The sequence below is a fragment of the Hoplias malabaricus genome, chromosome 1, assembly GCF_029633855.1.
Source record: "Hoplias malabaricus isolate fHopMal1 chromosome 1, fHopMal1.hap1, whole genome shotgun sequence".
NCBI classification, from domain to species: domain Eukaryota; kingdom Metazoa; phylum Chordata; class Actinopteri; order Characiformes; family Erythrinidae; genus Hoplias; species Hoplias malabaricus.
Genome location: NC_089800.1, coordinates 39,376,909 through 39,402,043, shown reverse-complemented (window position 1 = coordinate 39,402,043; position 25,135 = coordinate 39,376,909). Strand labels below are relative to the sequence as shown.

The window sequence follows — 25,135 nt, the reverse complement described above, 5'->3', positions numbered from 1 at the left end:
ATGCAAACATACACATTCCATATACACCCATACATTAATAGGAATACATCAGCTCTGGAAATGTGTTTGAATATGCTTGCTGATCTCACCTTCCTCCACAGCAAAAGTTCTTTTCAGCTCCATGATCCCTGCCGAACCATAAAACTGAAAAGAAAGGGGGGAATGTAGTGGAGTATGGGCCAAATATGAATACCGAAGATAGATTTGGACAGATCGAAATGAAGAAATGAAAAGTTTTGAATTAAAATTTTTCCATTCTGAAGAAGACTTTTCGTCTGCAACATAGCAGCCCCACACACACACACACACCCAATCTAAAGCATCAAAGGACTTGAGAAGGACACTTTAAAAGTAACACATGGCCCCAACAACCCCCTTTTCTCTTTTAACTAACAGGAACTGTCGAGATAACCAATTTTTATAATGCTTTTAAGAGACAGGGACCTCAAACACAAGGAAGGGTTATAATCCCGCTTGGGACAAAGTGGCACCTCAATGTCTCAATCCTTATCTCGAACCACTAAACAGACAGCCCAGATGGTCAAACTGATTGAACTCGGGTTGACCTCTCGTTAACCAACGCATGGACCAACAGCGACACCAAATGGACACTGGCGAAACTACGCCTCGCTCGGAGTCGCCGGAAACCATGACGGAAAATAGTCGAACTCTGAATTATTTGTGTATTAAACAAATGTATTGATGTCACTTTCTGTACCCTCAGATGAATGCCTACCTCCTAATGAAATGTGTATATTGTGGACTGTTTCTATCATGAAGAGAAATCCTACCTCTGAATAGGATTAAACGAACTAATATACTTTTCCAGCGTATCGTCATGAATGGGACATAAAGATGAAACCTTATGTAACTGTTTGATATTAATAACCCAGTATACTCATTATTGTATGTTACTAATACGAATAGGAAATTTCGATACGGGAAATGTATATCTTATTACTTATTGTTTAAAAGATCTTTGATCCAGCCTTCCCACTTTTCTGTCTCATGGAGTCAGTCACGTGAGCCTGAACTCGCGTCCAATCAAAAAGAGGACGCCTTCCATTAGGGCGTGACCGCGCTGACTTTTGAAAAACAGCAGCTCGACTGCTCACATTCAGTTCGAAGTTCTGAAGAGTTGCGAGGACTCTACAGAAGTAACGGACCACGAAAGAAAGCTGGAAAGAGAGGACGCCGACGAGAAACTTTGAACAACAAACACTCTCTTCTCCACGACGACGACGAAACAAAGGAAAAACTCAGAGACTTCATTTAAAGCTTACGAGAGACGTCTCGAAATTAGCTAAGAGTATGAAGTTTTACTAATACGTCGAGTAATTTGAATATCTTTCTTTTCTTTTAATCTTGTTTATGTTTATTACCTATCGAAGTGTGATCTCACGAGTGATCAAAGCGGGTGAAACTTATTTGTGGCCAAAGTAAGGTATCAACCGTTTGAGTAATCGATAACAGATATATTAACGTTATAAGCTGATTCCTGAAGACATCAATCCTGGAAAGCTGAACAACGAGACTAGCTAATACTCTGAAAAAGCCACTCCACTACGGTGGAAAACCAGCCACGCCTGTGAAAGTCCACAGAAGGGAAATCTCGATCGACGCAGCTCAGCTCGGAATCGAAAGTCTTCAAATCGACTGGAAAGAGATCCTCCATAAGCGAGCCTGCTTCTCACCACGTGGGAACGACGAGAGCACCCCGGGACACGGAGATTAAACAGCAGGACGCGACGGACTTGAGAAGGACACTTTAAAAGTAACACATGGCCCCAACAACCCCCTTTTCTCTTTTAACTAACAGGAACTGTCGAGATAACCAATTTTTATAATGCTTTTAAGAGACAGGGACCTCAAACACAAGGAAGGGTTATAATCCCGCTTGGGACAAAGTGGCACCTCAATGTCTCAATCCTTATCTCGAACCACTAAACAGACAGCCCAGATGGTCAAACTGATTGAACTCGGGTTGACCTCTCGTTAAATGAAATGAAATGTGTATACTCATTATTGTATGTTACTAATACGAATAGGAAATTTCGATACGGGAAATGTATATCTTATTACTTATTGTTTAAAAGATCTTTGATCCAGCCTTCCCACTTTTCTGTCTCATGGAGTCAGTCACGTGAGCCTGAACTCGCGTCCAATCAAAAAGAGGACGCCTTCCATTAGGGCGTGACCGCGCTGACTTTTGAAAAACAGCAGCTCGACTGCTCACATTCAGTTCGAAGTTCTGAAGAGTTGCGAGGACTCTACAGAAGTAACGGACCACGAAAGAAAGCTGGAAAGAGAGAACGCCGACGAGAAACTTTGAACAACAAACACTCTCTTCTCCACGACGACGACGAAACAAAGGAAAAACTCAGAGACTTCATTTAAAGCTTACGAGAGACGTCTCGAAATTAGCTAAGAGTATGAAGTTTTACTAATACGTCGAGTAATTTGAATATCTTTCTTTTCTTTTAATCTTGTTTATGTTTATTACCTATCGAAGTGTGATCTCACGAGTGATCAAAGCGGGTGAAACTTATTTGTGGCCAAAGTAAGGTATCAACCGTTTGAGTAATCGATAACAGATATATTAACGTTATAAGCTGATTCCTGAAGACATCAATCCTGGAAAGCTGAACAACGAGACTAGCTAATACTCTGAAAAAGCCACTCCACTACGGTGGAAAACCAGCCACGCCTGTGAAAGTCCACAGAAGGGAAATCTCGATCGACGCAGCTCAGCTCGGAATCGAAAGTCTTCAAATCGACTGGAAAGAGATCCTCCATAAGCGAGCCTGCTTCTCACCACGTGGGAACGACGAGAGCACCCCGGGACACGGAGATTAAACAGCAGGACGCGACGGCTCGGTGAAACGGCTGATGAGTAAGCTAGCGTATTTAACACCTTTTCAGTAGCTGATGTCTAAATAAACCTTCTTTACAATTTACCATTTATTAACCTTAGTTAGCAACAATTTAATCACAAGACAGTAGTGCCTAGCCCACCTTAAGGTCAAAATCGGTTTTCCCTGCTGTGATACCGTGAGAGTATAAGGTTGTGCTATGTTAATTAAATACTTCTCTTTATTAATAAAACTCTCATTATTTGAAATCACAGTGTTTGCAATTTGTTCGTTATTTTCCTGAAAATCCTGACGGACTCATTTTAGCATGATTATTATTCATTCTCAAACTAATTATTAATGTTTTAATTGCTTAAGCCAATTATAAATCTTAATTAATTTCACTCAGTCAAATATCAGAGGTTGGAGGAGTTGGAATAAGGTTAAGGCTATAAAACAATTATAAAAATTATATGTATATGTACTTGTGGTGTACCTTACTACACTACAATATTCATTTAAATATATTAGAGTAGACTCAATTGTGACACGTGCTGTACAGAAAATCAGTTGATGTAACCCAGTGTAATTACTTTATCCCCTTTCACCCAAATTTGAAAAGTCATTATCCTTTAGCACCACCACAGAACAGGTATTCTTATAGTGGAGGTTCATTCTCAGCACAGCAATGATGCTCATGAAGTGGTGGCATGTTTGTGCGTGTTGCATTCTTTTGAATGAATCAGACACAGCAGTGCACCTGGAGTTTTTAAACACCATAGTACCATTGCTAGAGTGAGAATAGTGCACCAACCAAAAATATTTAGCCAACAATATCAATATCAGACACAAGATGACTAACAAAATCAGAAAGAAGCTCAGCTTGTCCGATACTGTGCCTATAAGTAAAGGCATCTACAAATTATAATCAAGAAAATCAATACTTAAAGGTCAATTATAAGCAATTAATAAATAAAGTGATTAATCACAATTAACAACCCTTCCCCACAAAATGATACATTTTAATGACCTATAACTTTAGGATAGACGATGTGACTATATATAGACACAAACCACATTTCTAAAAACGTTAGGACAAAATGTAAATAAAAGCAATATTTCAAATGTTAAAATTAAGAAAGTGTATTTATTTATTTATTTTTGTTTTTATACTGGCCCATTTTGATTTTGATGCCAGCAACGCAATCCAAAAAATTTGGGACAGTGTCATTAATATCACTGTGTTGTTTCTCCTTTACTTTTAAAATCACTTTGTAAACATTTGGGAACTAAGGAGACCAGTTGCTGTAGTGCCTTTTTAAAGTGCCTGCAGAGGATAATGTATGGAGGTATATTTGGAGCAAAACACCTGAGCACCTGTGACAGTGGAATTTGTAGTAGAAAATCACACACATGTATCAGTAAAAAGTCACCCAGGATACAGCCCGAGAAAATACACATATACATGTGTTACAGCATTTTCCCAGTTTTATTTTACTTTGCAGTTTTCAGATAAGGAATTACTTTACTTTGTCCATTTTCTGTTTCATAAACTACATGTCCTCCGTGTGTGTTTTCTGGCTTTTCACAGGAGGCGGTCAGACACAGAATCAGGAGACATCAGCAAATGGCATTCAGCACTTCATCTCCTCTTATTGATCAGAAATGTTTGCGGATCTCTGATTAGTGCCTGCCCCTGGCTCTACAGATGCACACATTTCTTCTGCACCACACCATGCAGAATCCGTTGAAAAAAAAAAAGCAGCATTTTGAGACTGGTAGCAGCATATTCAATCAGATGTCTTTGTAGACTGGTGATTGTGCAAATGGAAATAAACCAAGAATCATTGCATTTGTGAGAAAATCTTTACAGGTGTGTAACTCCATGCTCCTAACTTATTCCACATTCACATACTGATTTGCAAATGTGCAAATATTGTCCATAGAATCACATTTGCTTGATTCAAATGACTGAACATGTTTGACATATTCACCGCTGCAACTTTAGCAAAACATATTGATATTTTATTTACTGGTGTCAGGTTTGTATATAAAGAATTTGTGGAGGTGTGACTGTTGAATTTGTGAGAGAGAAAAAAAATCTACAGGTTTATAAATCCTAAACGTTATTCTCTGTGACTTTACCGCTACACATGTGACTATTTTCTAAAACTACAAATTCTGCTGTCACAGGTGGTCAGGAGTCTCTTCAAACTCTTCAAACGGGCCCTCACACCCAGATTGTGAAACAGCTTCTTCCCCAAAGCTATTAAATTCCTCAACAATCCATTACTGGACTAAAAAAATACACACAAAAACATACATGAACACACATATACAAACTCCTGTTGAACATTGGACATTCCTCATTTATTCTTTCTATTACACTTGCTGCTAAATGAAGGACTGTAAAAATAGATAATAACTGCTGTTAATTAGTGTACTATGGTTACACTGTTACTCTGTTCTCCCAACAATATCATTAAAACGTACTGCACTTTATTTCACTTATGTAACCCGCAATTTGTATTGTACCTGCACTGTCTCCCCCGTTCTAATGTTCGTTAACTGTTATAGCCTTGTGTCGATGTAAATTTGCAGTCGTGCACTTTAGTCCTTGGTCCTGGAGAAAATACACTGTGTATATAGTTGTAATGACTATATTATATATGTATTGACTAATTTAGCACTGGACTTTACTGTAGGGAAATGCTGTTGTATAATCATTAAAGAATGTGGATTGTTTTGTGTTATACAAATCCTAATAAAAAAAACTAATTAATAATAAATAAAAAAGTGTTGTTTAAAATATAAATTAAAATAAATTACAATTATGTGCAAACCATTCAAATCTATTAATTAATTAATTTATAATTTAATTAATTAATATGAATTAATACAATTATTAATAATTAAGTTTCAATGATTTGCATTTTGTTTTTATTTAAATTTTTAACAACATCCCATTTCATTTATTTATTTATTTTTAAATTGCATTTGTATACATAATTCTGCCAGTTTCCGTGCCCTTGTCTCAAAATGTTTTGAATGTGTCACTGGCATCAAATTCAGAATGGGCATATATCTTTCAAAAAACAATACAATATCTTAGTTTCAACTTTTAAAATGTTATCTTTGCACTACTTTCAATTGAATTTAGGGATTAACATTTTTGAACATAATTGCGTTCTGTTTATATTTTCAGTTTGTCTTGTTCACTGTATGTTTTACATAAAGGCAAGACAAATGAGTCAGCTTACAGGTCTGAGAGAAAACATGACTTCCTTAAAGGTTTATTTCTCAGGTCTTCACTGTTCCCAGCCTTATGTACACCTAACTGTTCAGATCCGGAAGCAAGCTTTGCATCTGAAAATATGTCAAACTCTTGGCAAACACTTTGTGGCAGATGTGTCAGTCGTTGCTCAAGACCACAATGAGAACTTGTTTCCACAGTCTGCTGCTCCTCCAACAGACGTTTTGAGACTTCACAGAGGTTATCACATCATGTTTGCAGCAGTGCTCTTCTTGATAGGTATGTGAAAATAATTTGACATATTTGCATATCATGGTTGTTCAATGCAAAATATGTACCTCTACTGTTTCAAATTGTCCTCTTTGTACATATTACATAGTAGTCTGACCTATGGAAATGATTTCTAGAGATAAATTGTGGTAAAGTATAAGAATTTTCAAATGTAAAATATGAATATAAAATAATAAAAATAATCATACACTGGTGTGCTTATCTCCATTTATACCCTCTAAATTTTAGGGGTTTACAGCTCAGCAGCATTTAACATTTTGACCACACCAGTCTATAATTTTACAAATGAAGACAAACTGTTTGGACAAACCATAATCAAGGCAAAGAATGGGTAAGTTTTTCTATTGTAAACATTTATTTACCAAATAACAGGATTGTGATGTTTTTTTTCTTGTTGAGTTCATGTTATAATTAGTTGTAATGTAACGTGAAAATTAACTATTGATTATACTGTAAGTTATTAAATCTGAAAAATCAATAATCAAAAAACAGAGATGTTCATATATTGTATGACAAAGTAAAAACTGTTAGAAATCTCTTTTTCTAGAATTTTTGCCCCATCTCCTACTTATGGAAAGGTTTTAAAATGCACTCTGTACAGTACATGTGAGGTCATTACAGTGGTTGGTAAGTTTGATTCTATACAACATTTGTTTATATCTCTGTTTGAAAAAAAGTTTTCTTATATAAAATGTACATATGGACTGAAAAGCCAAGTAAAACAGAAATGTTCCAGAAAATGTACGTCTAATCCTAAAGGCAAACACTATGAAATCTTCTAGAACCATAAAATATTTCCATATTGTAAGTTTTACAAAATTGTCCTGACAAATGATTTACAGAAAATGTAAAGAAACAAAACCTGAGACCAATAGCATCTGTATCATCCAGCGTGAACAAAGAGGATGAGCAACTGCTGGTAAAGAATTTTTTATCTTTGCTAAGATTTTCATCTTTTAAACAAACAAATTTAGTGTTGCTTTGTGTGTAAGGCTTTTGACTGATTGATTATTCCACAATAAGTAATTTTTTTAATTAAAGGGAAGTGAACTGTTCTTGTGCTGTAAATCAAACATGCTCAGCTTAGCGTATTGGTGGTAAGACGTCTGATTCTTATGACAGTGTTCTGAGCAAAAACCACAGTTTCCTCTACTAAAGGCTTCAGACTGACTAACTTCTCTTTTAGATAAGACAACTTTTTCTCTCATTCAACCATGAAGTGGAAACAAGCCATATGAGGCTTTTCAGTTCTCTCATGTACATTCACTGACCCATTTATTACCAAATTAGTGTAAGATTATGCTATTTCTCTTCACAAGTAAAAGTATTGGCTGCTGTTAAATATGTGACTGCAGTAAAATAACCTAAAAACAGCTTGAATTGAAATGCCAAAGTAGCAGCTCATTAATCTATTTAAGTTCTGAGTAAATTATAGAATGGAATTAAACTTTATTCTTACATTGATCAGCTGTTAACGAGAGAACTTGTTTGACTCTCTTTTGAGATCCTTTCAGTAGTGTGGCCAATCACAAACCAGTACCGAAGCAGTCATCAACAAACCTTAATTAAATTAAGCCTTAAAAATGTGTTACAAACCCATTTCTGTTGGGAGATTTTGTTAAACAAATCTGTGATGGGTAAAAATGTTAAGGAAAAAAAAGATTTGCAATATTTCCACTGCGCAATTACATTTTGTAAATATATCTGTAACTTACTGTAAAAATGTTGACTTGGTGCGTGTCACCACTTTGTGTCAGACTTCATGAGCGAACTGTCAAACTTTTCAAAGAATTTGTCGTTCACATTCTCCTGTACGTTGTTAAAAGATTCAGGAAATCTGGAGGTATGACATTCTGTGTAGGGCAAGGCCAGATGCAAGCATCACATTTTAAACCTGTCTACAATTACAAAACACAATCAAGTTGATTATTAAAAATACTGGAAATACTTTTTGTACAGTTCAAAAAAATCAAAAGAATGAAACAGTCACAGATTTTTAAAATGTTGTATTTATTATTTTGTTTTTACAAAATGTCTCAATTGATTAAAAACCAGGATTTTAAATAGTAGAATATACCTGATATTCATGTATAACATTATATGTTTGAGTAGAATAAAAATTATACAGAAAATTAGGTATTCCTAACCAGAAAGTAGTGCAAATCAATGTTTTATGATATTTTAAGTACGAGTATGAATTTGAGTAAAAATAACTTGATACTTCCGACTTGTGCAGCTAAATAATGAAAAAAAATTCAAACCATCTCAAGTCTATTGTAAGGTTTATAATTAACCAGCCCTTCTGTGCGTCTTGAAATGTGCTTATGATTTCACACACTCACTGGAAGCTTCCTGATTGGGCTTGTTCCTTAAATTGGTGTTTTCTATGGTCTTCTGATTTAGTAAAAACAGGAAAAACTCTATCAGCACTTCCATGCCACACAGCCTTAAACATAACCCAGCCAAGTTTTTGCCAAATTAGATCAAATGAAAGTTTGGAGGCTTTTATCTGACATACTTGCTTTCCCTCACATGTTATCTCAATATTTTAGTTTTGTAATCAAATTCGGATAAAGGAGAAGCATACAGTTGAGATGTTCAATGGTCGTTGTGGATGTGTTCCAAAACAAATTTGGAAAGACAAATTCAATCCTGCTGAGGAAGGTATGTCCCTGCACTGAATCATGAATAAAATGTTCTCAGAAGAATGGCTTTGATTTTACTCACTTTTACCTTCAACCTGTACAGTTTCAGATCAACAGAAGTCGAAATCCAGCAAAGGTAAATGCATTTAAATTAATTAAGCTAATTTTTTCTGTCCCTTTTAGTTTTTAATGTAATAACTTTTTCTAACTCTGCAACTATAATGTTATTGGTTATTAGCTAATGGCAGAAGGAGAAGGCAGGCTGAGCAAAATGACGATGTTTCAGATGGGGACGATGATGAAGAAGGTATTTTTCATTCTTGTCAAATGTAAAAGCCCCTGATATTTAAACTGAATTAAACTGCTTTCAGGTGGGAGAAGCCATAAAGCAGGGTGCATAGTCTCAATAGAAATACAAAAAATTATATAGGATATTGAAGAACAGTTGCACATGAACCTATAGTCTCCATGCTCAATGTCAAGCATGGACAAGAAGAATATATAATGCCCAAGCATTACACTTTGGAGATGTAGAACTCTGTTCCTTGTAGTAAAATACCTTCATTTAGTACGCTTAGTAGGATTTGAAGTGGCCCTGACCTCACTAATGAAATGTGATGGATGTCATATCTTTCTGCCGTTAGATTTGACAAGATTTCAGCTAAGAAACACTAATGATAAAAAAAATCATTGTGTCTATTTAAAGATCCTGGAACAGAGATCGCTTTCGTGCTGGACGGCTCTGGAAGCATTGAACCTAAAGATTTTGAATTGGCCAAAGACTTCATTTCTAACGTAATGAGGAAAGTTTGGGAATCATGTTTTACAGTAAGTAGTTTTACAGTATATATTTAAAAGTGTAGCTTAAAGTTATGGACAAACTACACTTTGGCTGTGTTCACACAGAAGGTAAAAGTGCCCAAATCCAGTCTGATTCATCATATGTGGCACAGATGTGTTGTTTGTGTGGCTGTATGAACAGCACAAATCACATTGAATCTGACTTTTTTAAAATCATATTTGAGCCACTTTCATATGAGTTATTGAAATTCGATCCATATCCAGTATGTGGCAATGTGACTCTGTCTGAACGGCCAGATCGGAATTCATGTGACATTTACGTCACTCTGGCCACTGAGAATTATATCTTGACAACGGTCCAAAGCATTTTTCATTTTTATTTGAGGTGTTTAGAACATGGAAATTGCCAAGTAATTGCATTTTCATTTTGTAAAATATATTGGAAAACAAAAAACATGTGAAACTCCTTAATCCAGGTTCCTTTCTCTCATTTATGAGAAAATAAAACACATGGACATTTGTATAAAGGCTTCTTTATATATAAATCAGATTTGGGCTACTTTTACCTGCTGTGTGAATGTAGCCTTATTCATCAAAGCTGCATAAAAATGAGTATAGACTTGACCACGCTGAATTATGTACAAACTATGCCTGATTCATGAAATCTTTGTTCAACTTGGAAACAAGCAGAGATTTGTTCACCACTGGGAAGTCAGCTTCAGTGCATTCAATATATCATAACAGCCCTCATTTAAATATACTTAAAACATAAAACATGCTCAAATTAATGTGGATGTTTCAAAATAAAATCACAATGTAGTATCACTTTGAATGGAACATGAAATAGGTGCAACATTTGTTAAAATATGTGTTCATAAAAAATGACCACTTCCACTTTAACAAGACTGTGAAGTGTTAAGATTATTAGTATTATGGTTACTTTTTCATCATTTAACTGCAATTTTTTCTTCATATTGTAAAAATGTTAAGCTTAAATGTGTACACACTTATACCAGAGCTTTTGTCACACTTGGCTGCCAAAGGTCAAACAGGTGGATATCAAAAAGGTTAACACAAGTTGCATTAATTTCTATGATAAGAATTTAACATATGCAACTTTGATAAATAAAGGCTTTTATCTGTAGCAAAATCAGAGATAAATTTTCTATTCCATATAAGATAAAGCAAAAAATAAAAGCATTTTTTGGAAACATTTAAGTAGCATACATACTCTGGATTGTTATTCAAAAGGTTGTTAATTAAACAATTTCTGTTAGGGTCTTTGTGGCTATAGACATTCTTGTTTATTCAAAATGAGCAATTAGTATTTTAGAGTAGCGCAGTATATTTTATGTTCCTATAACATCTGTGATCCCCAGTTCATAATAAAGATTCAATATTATTAACAAATCACTAATACTAGCATTTTACAAAGTGTCTCAGCTTTTCTGGAAATGTCATTTGTACATGGCATGGTACACTATGCCACTCCCCACTGACACTATATGCACTTATGGTATTGCATTCATATTCAGAGCAACTCAATCATTCAGGTAGGCTAACACAGCACTAGGAGTCTTGCCAAAGGTCTCTTACATGTCTAGTTTGCTTTCCTGTCAAAGCTGGAAGTCAATCCCTAATCAAAGCTGCTAACAAACTACATGTAATAACCACAACAAAACAATGCTAAAATCATAACTATTAAAATTATAAAATAATTACAATTTATTAATTTTATATTAGTACAAATTAGTGCAATAGGCCAAGCAACAAGGCGATTTCAAAGATGTGCCATGCTGCTGTTGATTTGAGTATGATATACAGGCAATCAAGTGTATTCTCATTTTTAAGTAATGGCTGTCAGGAGAAAGTGGTGTAAAAACTGGGAAATTATTTTGCTGTGGGATGTAGCAGAGTACAGAGGGTTCAAATACATGCATTTTGTATTACTAAATTTTGTATTAAACACACTAACATACATAACATTAACAGATTCTCATTAAGGATATAATATCTTGTTTTCAACCCATCTGCATTGACAATGTGTGTGTTCTTTCCTCAGTGTAAATTTGGAATAGTGCAGTTTGGAAGCAAAATCAGAACGGAACTGTCACTGCTAGAAAATGACAACGGTGCTGAGGCATTGAATAAGGTGAAGGGGATATCACAGGTGTATAATAAGACTAAGACTGCCTCAGCCCTTTACCACGTCCTGTAAGTACGCTCAACCAAACTTTCAGATCAAAAGTTTACCAGAATATAAATTATTGAACCACATAGTCCTCCCACTATTTCACAGTACTGAAATATTTGTTCCTGAAAACGGATCAAAAAAGGACTCCAGAAAAATGATTATCGTACTGTCTGATGGAGAGATGTTGGGAGAGAAAAGAAACCTCTCAGAAGTGTTGAGCATGCCACAGATGAATGGAATACTTCGCTACGCTATTGGAGTAAGTACAGCACATTTTTTCACTGAATGGAAACAAATTGCCAGTCAAACTAAAGCTGGAGTAGATGATATGTTGAAACCAGAAAGTGCACACCAGTTTTGAAAAACAAAAGCAAAGAGAAACTAGTTTTGTTGGACCGCCATTCGCCATATAGCCACTGTCACAGAGGTGTTTCTGGAATTTCAAAAACATGAAACCCCAAAATACTGAGAAGAGAGAAGCTTTGGTGCTTCTTTTCAAAGTCTTTGTTTAAATGTGGTTTTTATTGTGTGACTGTGTTGTACAGGAAATATGGGGGGCAGGACTAATAAATGCAGAAATGAAAAAAGGAGCTGTTCCATAATACATAACACTGGCATCTGTGATTTTCTTGTTCATTTTATGTAAAAATAAATACTAGATGATCTACCACCAAACAAAGAAGACCAAGAAAATGTTGTTGATTTTAAAAATTACAATTGGTTAGAGCAAAACATGTGAAGGTTAATGTGGCTGTGCGCAGCTATATAGTTTTATAAACACACTAACACCGCAAAATGTCTCCCCACCACAAAGACACTCACGTGAAATAAGACAAATTCAACTGTCCTCCTCTCTCTGAGAGACGTGTAATACGTGTGTAAATGAGTTCCGAGCCATCCTTCTGAGCTTGTGAACTACCCAACGCCGAGCCAAGGCTCCGGCCAACATGTATGGTGTCGTGCCAAACACAGCCCCAGAAATACAAAAAAACAGAGGGTGTTCCTGCCTTATTTCCTATTGTTCAACCACAGTTCGCGCTGAAGGACCTACTGTTCTTTGGTTCCAGCTGGGAACGTTTTTCTGGTTTGCGAACACATAGTTCCTACTTGCGCATGCGCAAATCAGGAGTCAGTCAGTAAGCGAAAATGCCTCTTCTAGGCCGGCCTGGCAAAAATCCCCCCACTCCCACTCCCAACATTCAATCCTCTATCCAAAGACACTCCCCTAAAACTTGATAAATACCAATGTATGCTTTTGCGTTTAACCTACGTCTTAAGTAGTGTGAAGGTCATGCATGAATATGTACCGTACGATACACATTCTCCAGAATTGTTACTATATGTCTCAATGACTCTGACCACAACGACTGTGATTGGTCTGCAGTCGAACACACGTAGCTCAAGTTGATGACAGAAAATTTAGCAATATGAACTCCTCTACACTACACATATTGTAAATAAATAAATAAATACAATAAAATCTTGCTACAGGAAGAAGGGACCTAGGCAGGAAAAAACTGCAAGCACGTTTGTTTTTTTCCTTGCGCCGCATATAAACTACCCTCTGTTCAGCATTAAAGGCAATGTCCATAAAAAAACACTTTTTATAAAATTAAGATGATGTTTCCTCACCATATGCTAGCTCTCCTGTTTGCATGCTGGAAACTAGTGTAATGTGTTTATGAAGCCCCAGTGTCAGTAACTGAGTAAATTACAAAGTGGCTCCGCCCAGTATGCTAGAATTCACTTTCTCTGCTCACAGCATAGAATCGGCAAAAGACCAACTAACATTCATTCATTCATTCATTCATTCATTATCTGTAACCGCCAGTTCAGGGTCTCGGTGGGTCCAGAGCCTACCTGGAGTCATTGGGCACAAAACGGGAATACAATCATTGCCCACAAGGCAGGGAGTTAAAGCCCCGCTCGGGGTGACTGTCTGTGAGGAGTTTGAGGTGCTCCGGTTTCCTTCCACATTCCAAAAACACACGTAGATTGGCTACTCAAAAAAGTGTCCATAGGTGAAAGTGTGTGTGTATCAACCTGTTAAGGACTGGCTCCAGCCTTGTGCCCAATGATTATGGGTAGGCTCCAGACCCACATAAACCGTGAACTGGACAAGCAATTAATAAATTACAGACTATGAATAAATAAAGATTATATAGGTAGGAACCTAATCTAAATTCAGGTGACTTGCACTACATGAAAGTAGACAAAACGTGCTACAAAATTAAACAACTCAAGTTTCAAATGACTTTCTGTGGTAATCCAAACCATGAATAAAAACTTACAGAGAAGTTAAACTTCTGCCACATACTGAAGGTTTTGCTCAAACATACCGTGCAACCTTAAAAGACACAGAGCTTTTGAACTTAAACAAACCTGAGAGAACTGCACATCCCCAGAATCTCAGAACTTGCTTTTAAGTCATTCAGAGAAATGAGCATGATGTCTTGCCTTCCAGCATAATGAACCTACCTCATGTCTCATTCACATTTAAGAAATCATCCAATAGCAACACCAATGTTCACTCTGGTTTGCCCTCTGGCTTCTTCCAGACTATTTTTATTTGAAAGCCTTCTCCCTCCATCTTTTCTGCCTCCACATATCTCTTCAGGCACAAGTGTCCACTCATGCTGCAGATAGATATGAGACTCTCAGGGTGATGTACTAGACAGGCAGGTAAGCCTGATTTAATGATTGGACGGAGTTTTTACAATCCTGTGACCTATAACAAAATCGGGTTTAAAAATAAATCACCTACTCCAGCTTTAACGCCCATGATTTTGAAACGAGATGTCTAACAGGCTTAAATACGCATGATGGTAACGTGCCCACAATGTACAGTGCACATGCCCATGTACCAATCTTGGTTAATATCGCAAATTAAATTCCATACGGTAATGCCATACGGTATCACTGAAGTTATCCTGCATATAAAGACAACATAGCACTATTACCAGGTTTTCTTGGGAAGCCCCAGTGTTCTGGTTGTATTCAAAGTTGTTACTTATAAATAACAAACAACAATAAAACAATGCTGTTTTATCTGCAGGTTGGATCTGATGTTCTGAAAAGTAAAAGAGCAATAAATGAGATGACTCAGATAGCTGGTAGCCAAGAGAGATTCTTCAATGTGTCAAATTATGCTGCCTTGGAATCCATTCTTTCTTTAATAGAAAAAAACATATTTGAAAACGTAGAAGGTAAGCTACAATGTTGGGCTTTTGGGGTTGCAGAAAGTAATACTTAACCTGGAATCATGAAACTCAGATTATATAAGTGCATAATTTCGCCTTGATTAAAATGGTGACTTCCTGGCAGGTGTCATTTGTAAATGCACATACTATGATATCTTCAAACTGACTATGTCCCTTTTCTCTCAGGCATTAAAAAAGGAGTTGGATTTCAATTTGAACTCGCAGAGGCCGGATTTAGCTCTCATTTAACACATGATGTAAGCAAAGAATATTGCCAATCAGCAACATGTTCATGTGTTGTCGTATTCTAGCTTTCTAGAGATGTCTTTATACTTGATACACAAATGTCACATTTTATCTCTAGGGATCTATGCTTTTTGGGTCAGTGGGGTCCTATGACTGGAGTGGGGGAGTCATTCTGAAAAACAAAGAAAAGGAAACTCTGACATTTTTCAATACTACCAATACAGAACCAGGAGCTTCTTATCTGGGTATTTTTTTTACATCTCAAAATGGTTAGTGTATAAATGTAATGTACTTCTTCTAGCACCTTTAACCCTCTTTGGTCATTTCAGGTTACACTGTGACTTCTGCACGCATGAGCACTCAAACACTATACATCTCTGGAGCTCCCAGATACAACTTGACTGGTGCAGTCTTTATTTTTAATGGAACCAATCAGGATTTGATTAAAGGAGATCAGGTTTGGAAATGCAATGCATATACATTTATCATGTATTTCATAAGTGAACTGTTTGTCTTTGATGTGGGAAATACAGTCCCAGTTCTAGAAAAGTTTTCTTTAAAAAATATTTAATTCTCTTGAAACTTACTGTGTCATACAACCTGATATATTTCTCTGCAAAAGACAAAAGGCACCGTTCAGACTATTTTCAGCCTTGGTTTGGTGTGCGTCAAACCCCACAGCATGGGTGACAGGCATATGCTAGTATTATGATTTTAGAGACATATACAAATGACAAATACTGATTTTTATTGCATTTAACAAAACAACAAATCCATCTTTTCTGGAAACAGCTGTGAATGTCACTGGGTTTTTAAAAATACTAAATGCAATCTTTCATTTGTTAATAACTTGTGTAAGTATTTCTTCTACAGGTGGGGTCATACTTTGGATCAGTTCTTTGTGTTTTGGATATTGATAACAATGAAGAGACCGATTACCTTTTGGTTGGAGCTCCACATTTTCACAAAAAAGGAGAAGAAGGCAAAGTGTTGGTGTACAAACTTCATCCAGTACGCATACTAATCCTGTCAGTGCTGTCTAAATATTTTGTAGTATGTGTTACTAAACCTAATAATTTTACGTCGGATGTCAAACCAGGGAAAGTTTGAGAAAGAAGACTATGAATTGTTTGGAATGGGGAAACACATCTACGCAAGGTTTGGCTCGGCTATAGTGGATATTGGAGACATTGATGGGAACAAATATAATGATGTGGCAGTAGGATCACCTCTTGAAGCAGCAGACGGCTTAAGTGATGCCTCAGGAAGCATTTACATATTCAATGGATTTAAGGGTGGGATTAAGCCACAATATTCACAGGTGAGCATCTTCTCCTTTTCTGTTTTGTGTAGCTGACCTCTTTTCTTGACAGGACACCATGGGTTCCTTTAGAACTCAAGTACATTTTGGTGTTTTGTGCCCTTTTGCAGAGGGGATAAAGGAGATTGGGAATTTAGCTCTGATGCTAAATACCATAACACCGTAATCACCTACTCAATATAAATTTGGTTTTCTGTCATCAAAAAAGGTCTGATGTGCCAATGCATGGACTCTACAAGATATATTCCTCCCTTAACTAACTAAAATCTATGTGATGTGTACCATAGTAGTCTTTCTGTCATCGCTCTTAATAATAAGTAACACCCTATGTCTACTTTATGATTTGTCAATCCTCAGACCAATGTCAGTGGAAACTGACCACTTCTAACTGGGAGCAGCTCACAAGCTGTTTGATGTTAGGTGTCGTCTTACCATGATGAAATGGCCCTTGTTTAAGTACACCTGTCTGTTTACTGGGCTCTTTTTGCAGATTGCTCAGCTTTTGTTCTCAGGACTACTATCTGAGCAGAGAACAAGAGAACAATTTCCCATCTGATCTCAGTCTTGACAATGAGATAGAGAGGTCTACAGAAGACATATTTTTAGATTTTTCTTTTCTTTTGGACAATTACATGAACCTATAGCTTAATTTTTTATAACTTATCCAGTCAGCGGCACCATACTTCCAAATGTGTAGGGCCATGTCAGTGTGCTACTGACATCTGAAATCATGTCACATGAGTAGTTTGAAACAATTTATTTAGATGTATTTAAAGGTGAAATTGGTTTGACATGAGTCTTTTTAGTCAGAAACTAAATTCTGCAGAAATTATGAAACAAAAAAAAATAACCCTTTAAATGATATACACTATTCAGCTTTGTCCAGTCCAGACATTTAGCAAATATAACATGTTCTAATATCTAATCGTGACCATTAATCATGACCAAGATTAGTGTGAACAGCAGCAGTCCACTCACTGGACCTGCAGGTGCACAGTTTTATAAATGTGCCTCCAATGTCCCGCCCCCAAACTGAAATCTAGATTTTAATTGGTTATGCCTCTGAGTCAAACTGTCTGCCGGTTAGCCCTTATATATCCGCGCTACCCTGGGGTGTTTCAACTGAGTTTTTTCCCCCCAATAACCCATTTAAAGAGAAAGTCTATGATTGTGAGGAAACACAGTTGTCTTGTTGTTTACATTCAGAAGCTCCGCATCTTTTAGGGTGAAACAATGTGTTTGGGGAGAAAATATGACTGTTGATTGTACATGGCTGAAATTTAACATATCTGTAATCTTTAACTTTTATCTGTTATCTTTTCACTCATTTGTAACTTAAGTTGTTTATATTTGTAGCACTTTCAGCAGTGCAGTTTACTGTCTCTTGATTAATTTGTTCCAATGAGACATTTCCTCTTTAAGTGGTAATAGCAGCAAAAATAAGTCAGTATTGCTCACCTGTGGAGCAGAAATAGTGTTCTCGTTTCCGGTTCATGCGTTTGAGCATTTTCATTCGTTCATTCATTATCTGTAACCGCTTATCCAGTTCAGGGTCACGGTGAGTCCAGAGCCTACCTGGAATCATTAGGCGCAAGACAGGAACACACCCTGGAGGGGGCACCAGTCCTTCACAGGGCAACACACACACTTACCAATCCACCTACCAATGTGTGTTTTTGGACTGTGGGAGGAAACCAGAGCACCCGGAGGAAACCCATGCGGACACAGGGAGAACACACCAACTCCTCACAGACAGTCACCCGGAGCGGGAATCGAACCCACAACCTCCAGGCCCCTGGAGCTGTGTGACTGCGACACTACCTGCTGCGCCACCCTCGTTTGAGCATTTTGAATTATATTCATGATCATGAATCATTTTCTTCACAGAGAATTTCACCCTCAGATTTTGGGATGAAGCTTGTGCATTTTGGCCAGGCTATCAGTGCCATATCTTATGCAAGAGAGGACAAGAAGGAGCTCTTAATCAGTGTTGGGAGTGAAGGAGTCATAACTGTCTTTAAGTGAGTACAAATGGAACTGTTTGAACAGAAACAAAAAAAGCACTGTATTTTATTTTCCACTGAAACTAAAATATAATTTATTAGATGCGCTTATTATGTTAATATCTACTGTCTGGGTTTAGGAGATGTTTGCTGTAAATTGTCTTTAGTTGTAAGTGTGTGACTGGGTGAGTGTGTGTGTGACATAACGTGATAGACTGGGGTTTTGCATACAGGATATGGCTGCACAACACTGTGACCCTGATCGGGATTAAATAGCTAAAAAAAGATGAAAGAATGACTGAATTAAAATGTTAGTTTTCTTTCTGTTTCATGTTTCATTTGTTTATAGGACAGTTCCTGTAATCATACTTAAGCCAGAAATATCTGTTAATAATAAGGAGATTTCACTTGCTCAACAGAGCAATGAAAAATCAAGCGAATTTACAACGAAACTCATAATATGCTTTTATGAGGAGAGGGGCAAAATAATAAGTAAGTAGTCCTACGTTGTTGAATGTATCAGCTTAAAACTATTAAAAATTAAATGAATACTCACAATCTGTCTGTTTCTTTTTAGGTGATGAATCACTATCTATTGAGTTTCAGATTGATCTGGATTCTAATAAAGAAGAAAAGCGACTATTTTTTGTCAATGCAAAAATCCCCAGATTAGATATGACAACAGATAAAACCTGCCTTACACAGGGTTTGAAATATGTGGTAAGTGTTCATCAGGATCTATTTAGCTTTAACTTTCAGGCAAAAAGATCTGAAACAGTTTGACCGAAAATGCTAATTTTCCCTGTAAAAAAATTGAAAGATTTTCCAGGTTGACCCTAATGCCACAGATCTGTTTGCAGGGCTGTTATGACTGTTTTACACCTATCAGAATCAAAGGGAGGTTTACATTGGCTTCAAACCCTGAAGGACCCCCTGTGCGGATTCTGGATATTTTTAGTCCAGCAGAGTTCAAACATGAGGTACATGACTTCTACAAGCATAACTTCATATACTCATACTCATTTTTTAATTTTTTTGCTGCAGTTTTTACTGTATGTGCATATGTACTGGAGAGAAAATTCCGAACTTGGACATTTGTTATCTAAAAAAAGGTTGTATGTCCTCACTGTAACTGCAGTCTGTGTGTTTCAATATTTCCCCTATTATTTCAATTAGATTGGGAATTTTTTTTAATGTGGGGGCAGCAGGTAGGTGTCGCAGTCACACAGCTCCAGGGACCTGGAGGTTGAGGTTTCAAGTCCCGCTCTGGGTGACTGTCTGTGTGGAGTTTAGTGTGTTCTCCCCGTGTCCGTGTGGGTTTCCTCTGGGTGCGCCAGTTTCCTCCCATGGTCCAAAAGCACATGTTGGTAGGTGGATTGCCTGCTCAAAAGTGTTTGTAGGTGTGAGTGTGTGTTGCCCTGTGAAGGATTAGTGCCCCCTCCAGGGATTCCACATAGACTCCGGATCCACTGCGACCTTGAACTGCATAAGCGGTTACAGACAATGAATGAATGAATTAATTAATTAATTTTTCAGTCAATCAAATTGCCCCAGTGTCCAGATCATGTCTGCTGAAGAAATCACTCAGACACATACACACACAAGCCCTCAACTGACCGTTGCCATTAAGACAACTAGATGCAAATCTAAGTATTACAAAAGAAACCAGGCATGTGACATAGATCTGACACTATTTCTTCCTTTTTCTTGATTCAGATTACATTCGAAAAGGAGTGCAAATCTTCAGAAATGTGCAAGGCGGATATTTCATTAGCCAAGTCCAAACTCAGGTGAGACATTCAAATATAATATTAATTTCTGAATGCTAGCCTGATCAGCAGTATGCTATGTATCCTACATTATCTTGGCACCACCCAGTCTAATGTTCTCTTCACTTCTAACTCATGTGAAGTCCAGGAATATAGCAGAAACAGAACTGGAAAACACCCCAATCACTGCTCACTGCTCCCAAAACATCACTCAAGTCCTAACATTTTGGTGTAGAGCACTCAGTGCTATTAGGGAGCAATCGGAGACTACACTTGAACACATGCTACCATTTTTCTTTTGTGCCTATTAACTTTTTTTTTTTTAATATATATATTTTTATTTTCAATACAGTAACAACATGGTCATAATTGGCTCCTCTCCAAACCTGAGTATAACTTTTGATCTTCAAAACACTGGGCACAGTTCTTATATGACTACTCTGAATGTCACTTATCCCCCAATGCTACAGCTAAAGGTAAATCATGACTGAACATGCACTTATATTTGTGAATTTCCAAAAAAATAATCATTGGTGGTGTCTTTGTGGTAAGGACATTTTCGTTTGCCCTTACAGAAAATTGAGAAGGGAGACTGTGAGGTGAAAAATGAAAATCACCCAATTCAGTGCAAACTCTTACACCCTATCTTTAAAAGGGCTGCACAGGTATGCCAAGCATCCTGAAACCTTACAACATCTCTGTTTAATAGTGCTGTTGCATTCTTTTATTCTTCATCTATTTTTTTTAAATAACAGACAACAGTCACCATTGTTTGGACGCCTAAAAACACAAAGGCAAACCAGAGCACTGCCGCAATCCATGCTCTTTTAACAAGGTTGGTCAAATAAAATTATTCTCTGTAAGTTTTCTGAACTGAACATGAACTATGAAATGTATTCCAAATATTTATATTCTTCAATTCACTTCCAGTGGAAATAATGTCAGTGAGGAACTTGACTCCAGAACATATGTTTTTGGTTTAAAACATGCTCTTCAAATCCAGCTTCGTGGGTAAATATATAGTTAAAAATGAATAATTTTGTTTATTTATTAAACTTGTATTTAATTTGGGCAGTTGTTAATTTTACTTTTTATTTTAACAGTGCAGCCTCACCAAACAGATTCACCACTGAAGAAGGGAAAACAACCACAGGCTCAAAACCACTTAACTTTACTTTTCAGGTACAGTATGGGAAGGCAGTGATGGGAAAAGCTAAACAACAATGCAGTGAATACGGGGTGGGCCATTTATATGGATACACCTTAATAAAATGGGAATGGTTGGTGATATTAACTTGCTGTTTGTGGCACATTAGTATATGGGAGGGGGGAAACTTTTCAACATGGGTGGTGACCATGGTGTCCATTTTGAAGTCAGCCATTTTGGATCCAACTTTTGTTTTTTCAATGGGAAGAGGGTCATGTGACACATCAAACTTATTGGGAATTTCACAAGAAAAACAATGGTGTGCTTGGTTTTAACTTTATTCTTTCATGAGTTATTTACAAGTTTCTGACCACTTATAAAATGTGTTCAAAGTGCTGCCCATTGTGTTGGATTGTCAATGCAACCCTCTTCTCCCACTGTTCACATACTGATAGCAACATCGCAGGAGAAATGCTAGCACAGGCTTCCAGTATCCGTAGTTTCAGGTGTGTCACATGACCCTCTTCCCATTGAGAAAACAAAAGTTGGATCCAAAATGGCCACCATGGTCACCACCCATCTTAAAAAGTTTCCCCCCTCCCATAATCTAATGTGCCACAAACAGGAAGTTAATATCACCAACCATTCTCATTTTATTAAGGGGTATCCATATAAATGGCACACCCTGATTTATTTTCTCTGCAGAGACTGATTTGCTCATATCATTGTGTATACACTGTACACTGTATACCTGCTGCCCTTCATATTTTGTCAAATTTTAAGACAAACTGATGGAAATATAATGTTCCAAATGAGTTATAATGACAGTTATTTAACCTTCATATTGAAATTTAAACATAACTTATCTAATAATATTCTTTCAGCTTCTGGGTGAAAACAAGTACAAGGACCAAATTACTGTGAATATAACCATATCAAAGCATGCTCCTAATACAAAATTGCGCATCCATAGTGTTGAACCAAAGGTATGTGCACTAAGAACAGCTGATAAATAGCAACGGCCTTCAAAGTAAAAAAATGTATTAAGCACGTTTTCTTTTTCTTTTCTTTTTTTTTTAAAGAATTGTTCCTCAAATTACACGGTAAGACACTTACCACTAAATTACACCGTGTTGCTGTTTGTTTTTAAATAAGTGTTTGGATGTTTTTAATTTTGTTTCCTGTGTCTACTAGGACAACCACATTGAATGCACCCTCACAGACTTGAAAGAGATAGTTATAATGACTGAAGTCTTTATTAATGACATTACGGTACAGTAGAAACTAGATATTATTATTAACAGCCAAAGGCCCATTATAATTTTATCCATAATTTTTAATAAAATAAAAATGTATATCATACTTTTTCACATGTAGAAGTATTTTGGTCTATGAAAGGGAATCAATTTTGCATATTTCACTTCTGACAACATGTTTTCAACTTAAACAGGGTAACAATGAGAACATTGAAGCTACAGCAACACTCATCTTTGACGAGACAATCTATGATGCAACAGGCATAAAGAAAATAGAGAAAGTGAGTGAAAGTCATCTGATATACATCCAGACTTACCCACTGGATTCTGTTTTCATCATATATTAATTGGTTCACTATCTCATATGTATCTATCTGAATCCAGGTAAGGGTGACACTTAACCAACTGAAGGTTGTGCAGTCAAATGCACTTATTACAGGTGGTTCCATTGGAGGGTTTATTCTGTTAATCATCATCATCATTATTCTTATAAAGGTAAAATGCAGAGTTTTCTTTAACTGATAAGTATTTTAATAATAATAATAAAAATAATAATAATAATATGTGATGTGTGCCTTCTTGCCTGCAGTGTGGCTTTTTTCGGCGACGCCGTCATCTGGAACGTGTAGCAAGCATACAGTCATAGATGCAATGAAGGTCTGCCTAATGTCAACCAGAATGTCCTTCATGCAAACTGCAAATCAATAGCAAACATTTTTGTGTATATGTTTGGCTATTAGTGATATAGTAAATAATGTGTCATTATACTGTACTTATTTTAAGATTACAAATTACATACAGAATGTGTTAAATGGATTAGATTATGGTTATATTTTCTATATTCATGTTTTTTTTATTTTGTCTCATATTTGATATTTATAGTTTAAATGAAAATTTTAATTCTGTCTGTGTTAGTAAAATCCTGGAATATTTTTCAACTCGCCTAGTTTTCCTTAACTTTGAAATGCCTTGACCCAAAGTCTATCCTCAACCAGCCTCAAACTCAAAGAAATTCAATATAAAGCTGACATCCAAAGGTTTAAACTAAACTAACAACAACAAACAAACTGTTATTCAGGAATCTCAGTCATCCCACAGGCCAGAGTCAGCCCCCATATTTTAAACTGACACAGGGAACACAAGGCAGTTTATAAAATCCTTATTTGGAGATTTTGGTGAACGGAAAAAACAGCACTGTCCTAACCAAACTCTGAAAAAACTGAAGCTACCTTCATCAGATCAAACAGTCCCACTATTACCACAGACTGGCATTCTGGTCCAGCAAAATGACAAATGACAAGAAGCCAGGTTAAACTCAGAATAAGGTGAACATGCACTCATCACGCCTCATTATGAGCCAAACCGACCAAGTATAGGCCTTCGTCAAATAAAAGCACCCCTAAGGTGCACATCCACAGCTTGGGAGAGGCTTGGACACTGCACAGTTGATCAGAGATTGCTGTTTCTAATGTAGCAGTTCTTCTGTTGGTTGTAAGAGATACTAGTTGTGAAAAAACACCTCAGACGTGACTGCCTTAGAGCCTAACTGTAGGAGGAAAAGAATACAAAGAACCAACTCTCCATCAACCCCCAGCAGTTCACCAGTTCTTTAGTCCAAAAGAAAGATCACAGTTGGAGTGCTGGGAAGAAATTTGCCAACTGCTGTTAATATCCATTTATTTATCTGTACAAACAAACGAAGTACAGTTTTGTACAAATGACATGATATGCATTCTAGAAAAATAGGACATTTGTGTTCTTTTGGGTTACTCTTTCAGAACCATCGTTCTTTTTCACCTGGAATACAACGCTCTTCCAGAAATCAGGAAGCGGTTCTATTAAACTGTTCTATTGCCTATTCGATATTTGTATTCAATGCTTTGATCTGATGGATATTGGGGAGTGAAGAATCTTGAATACTTGATCCCCCTGCGATGCCATTACTCACCAGTTCTGTTCACACGCCAAGGAAGTCCCTTTTGACTGCCCTCTGCTGGTAGCTCTGGATAAAACACACAGCTGGGGCAACTCATGAACTAATTTCCAACCCTTTCCTGGGCTGAACTGTGAGTTTTAGAGCAGAGAGAGAGAGAGAGCATGTATTTTAGACTGTAGGAGAAAACCAGAACACTTGGAAGAAAATCAAAAGTATACAAA

At 36.7% G+C, this 25,135-nt stretch overlaps 1 protein-coding gene across 1 annotated transcript; it reads left to right on the top strand.

Annotated features, from left to right (window-relative positions):
* The first annotated feature begins 6,268 nt into the window (after positions 1 to 6,268).
* Positions 6,269 to 24,804, top strand: itgae.2 (integrin, alpha E, tandem duplicate 2). The gene is made up of 32 exons (XM_066662524.1): positions 6,269 to 6,384; positions 6,625 to 6,727; positions 6,944 to 7,023; positions 7,239 to 7,315; positions 8,949 to 9,060; positions 9,145 to 9,177; positions 9,280 to 9,348; positions 9,748 to 9,869; positions 11,905 to 12,056; positions 12,142 to 12,295; positions 15,092 to 15,242; positions 15,423 to 15,493; positions 15,601 to 15,727; positions 15,812 to 15,939; positions 16,356 to 16,493; positions 16,582 to 16,803; positions 18,691 to 18,824; positions 19,156 to 19,298; positions 19,384 to 19,526; positions 19,667 to 19,786; positions 20,523 to 20,596; positions 20,928 to 21,051; positions 21,151 to 21,240; positions 21,331 to 21,410; positions 21,506 to 21,586; positions 21,679 to 21,757; positions 22,607 to 22,708; positions 22,805 to 22,825; positions 22,917 to 22,994; positions 23,173 to 23,259; positions 23,363 to 23,473; positions 23,568 to 24,804. Exons 1-32 carry the CDS (start codon positions 6,357 to 6,359, stop codon positions 23,622 to 23,624), a joined length of 3,291 nt encoding a protein of 1,096 aa, XP_066518621.1. The 5' UTR covers positions 6,269 to 6,356; the 3' UTR covers positions 23,625 to 24,804.
* Positions 24,805 to 25,135: the final 331 nt, after the last annotated feature.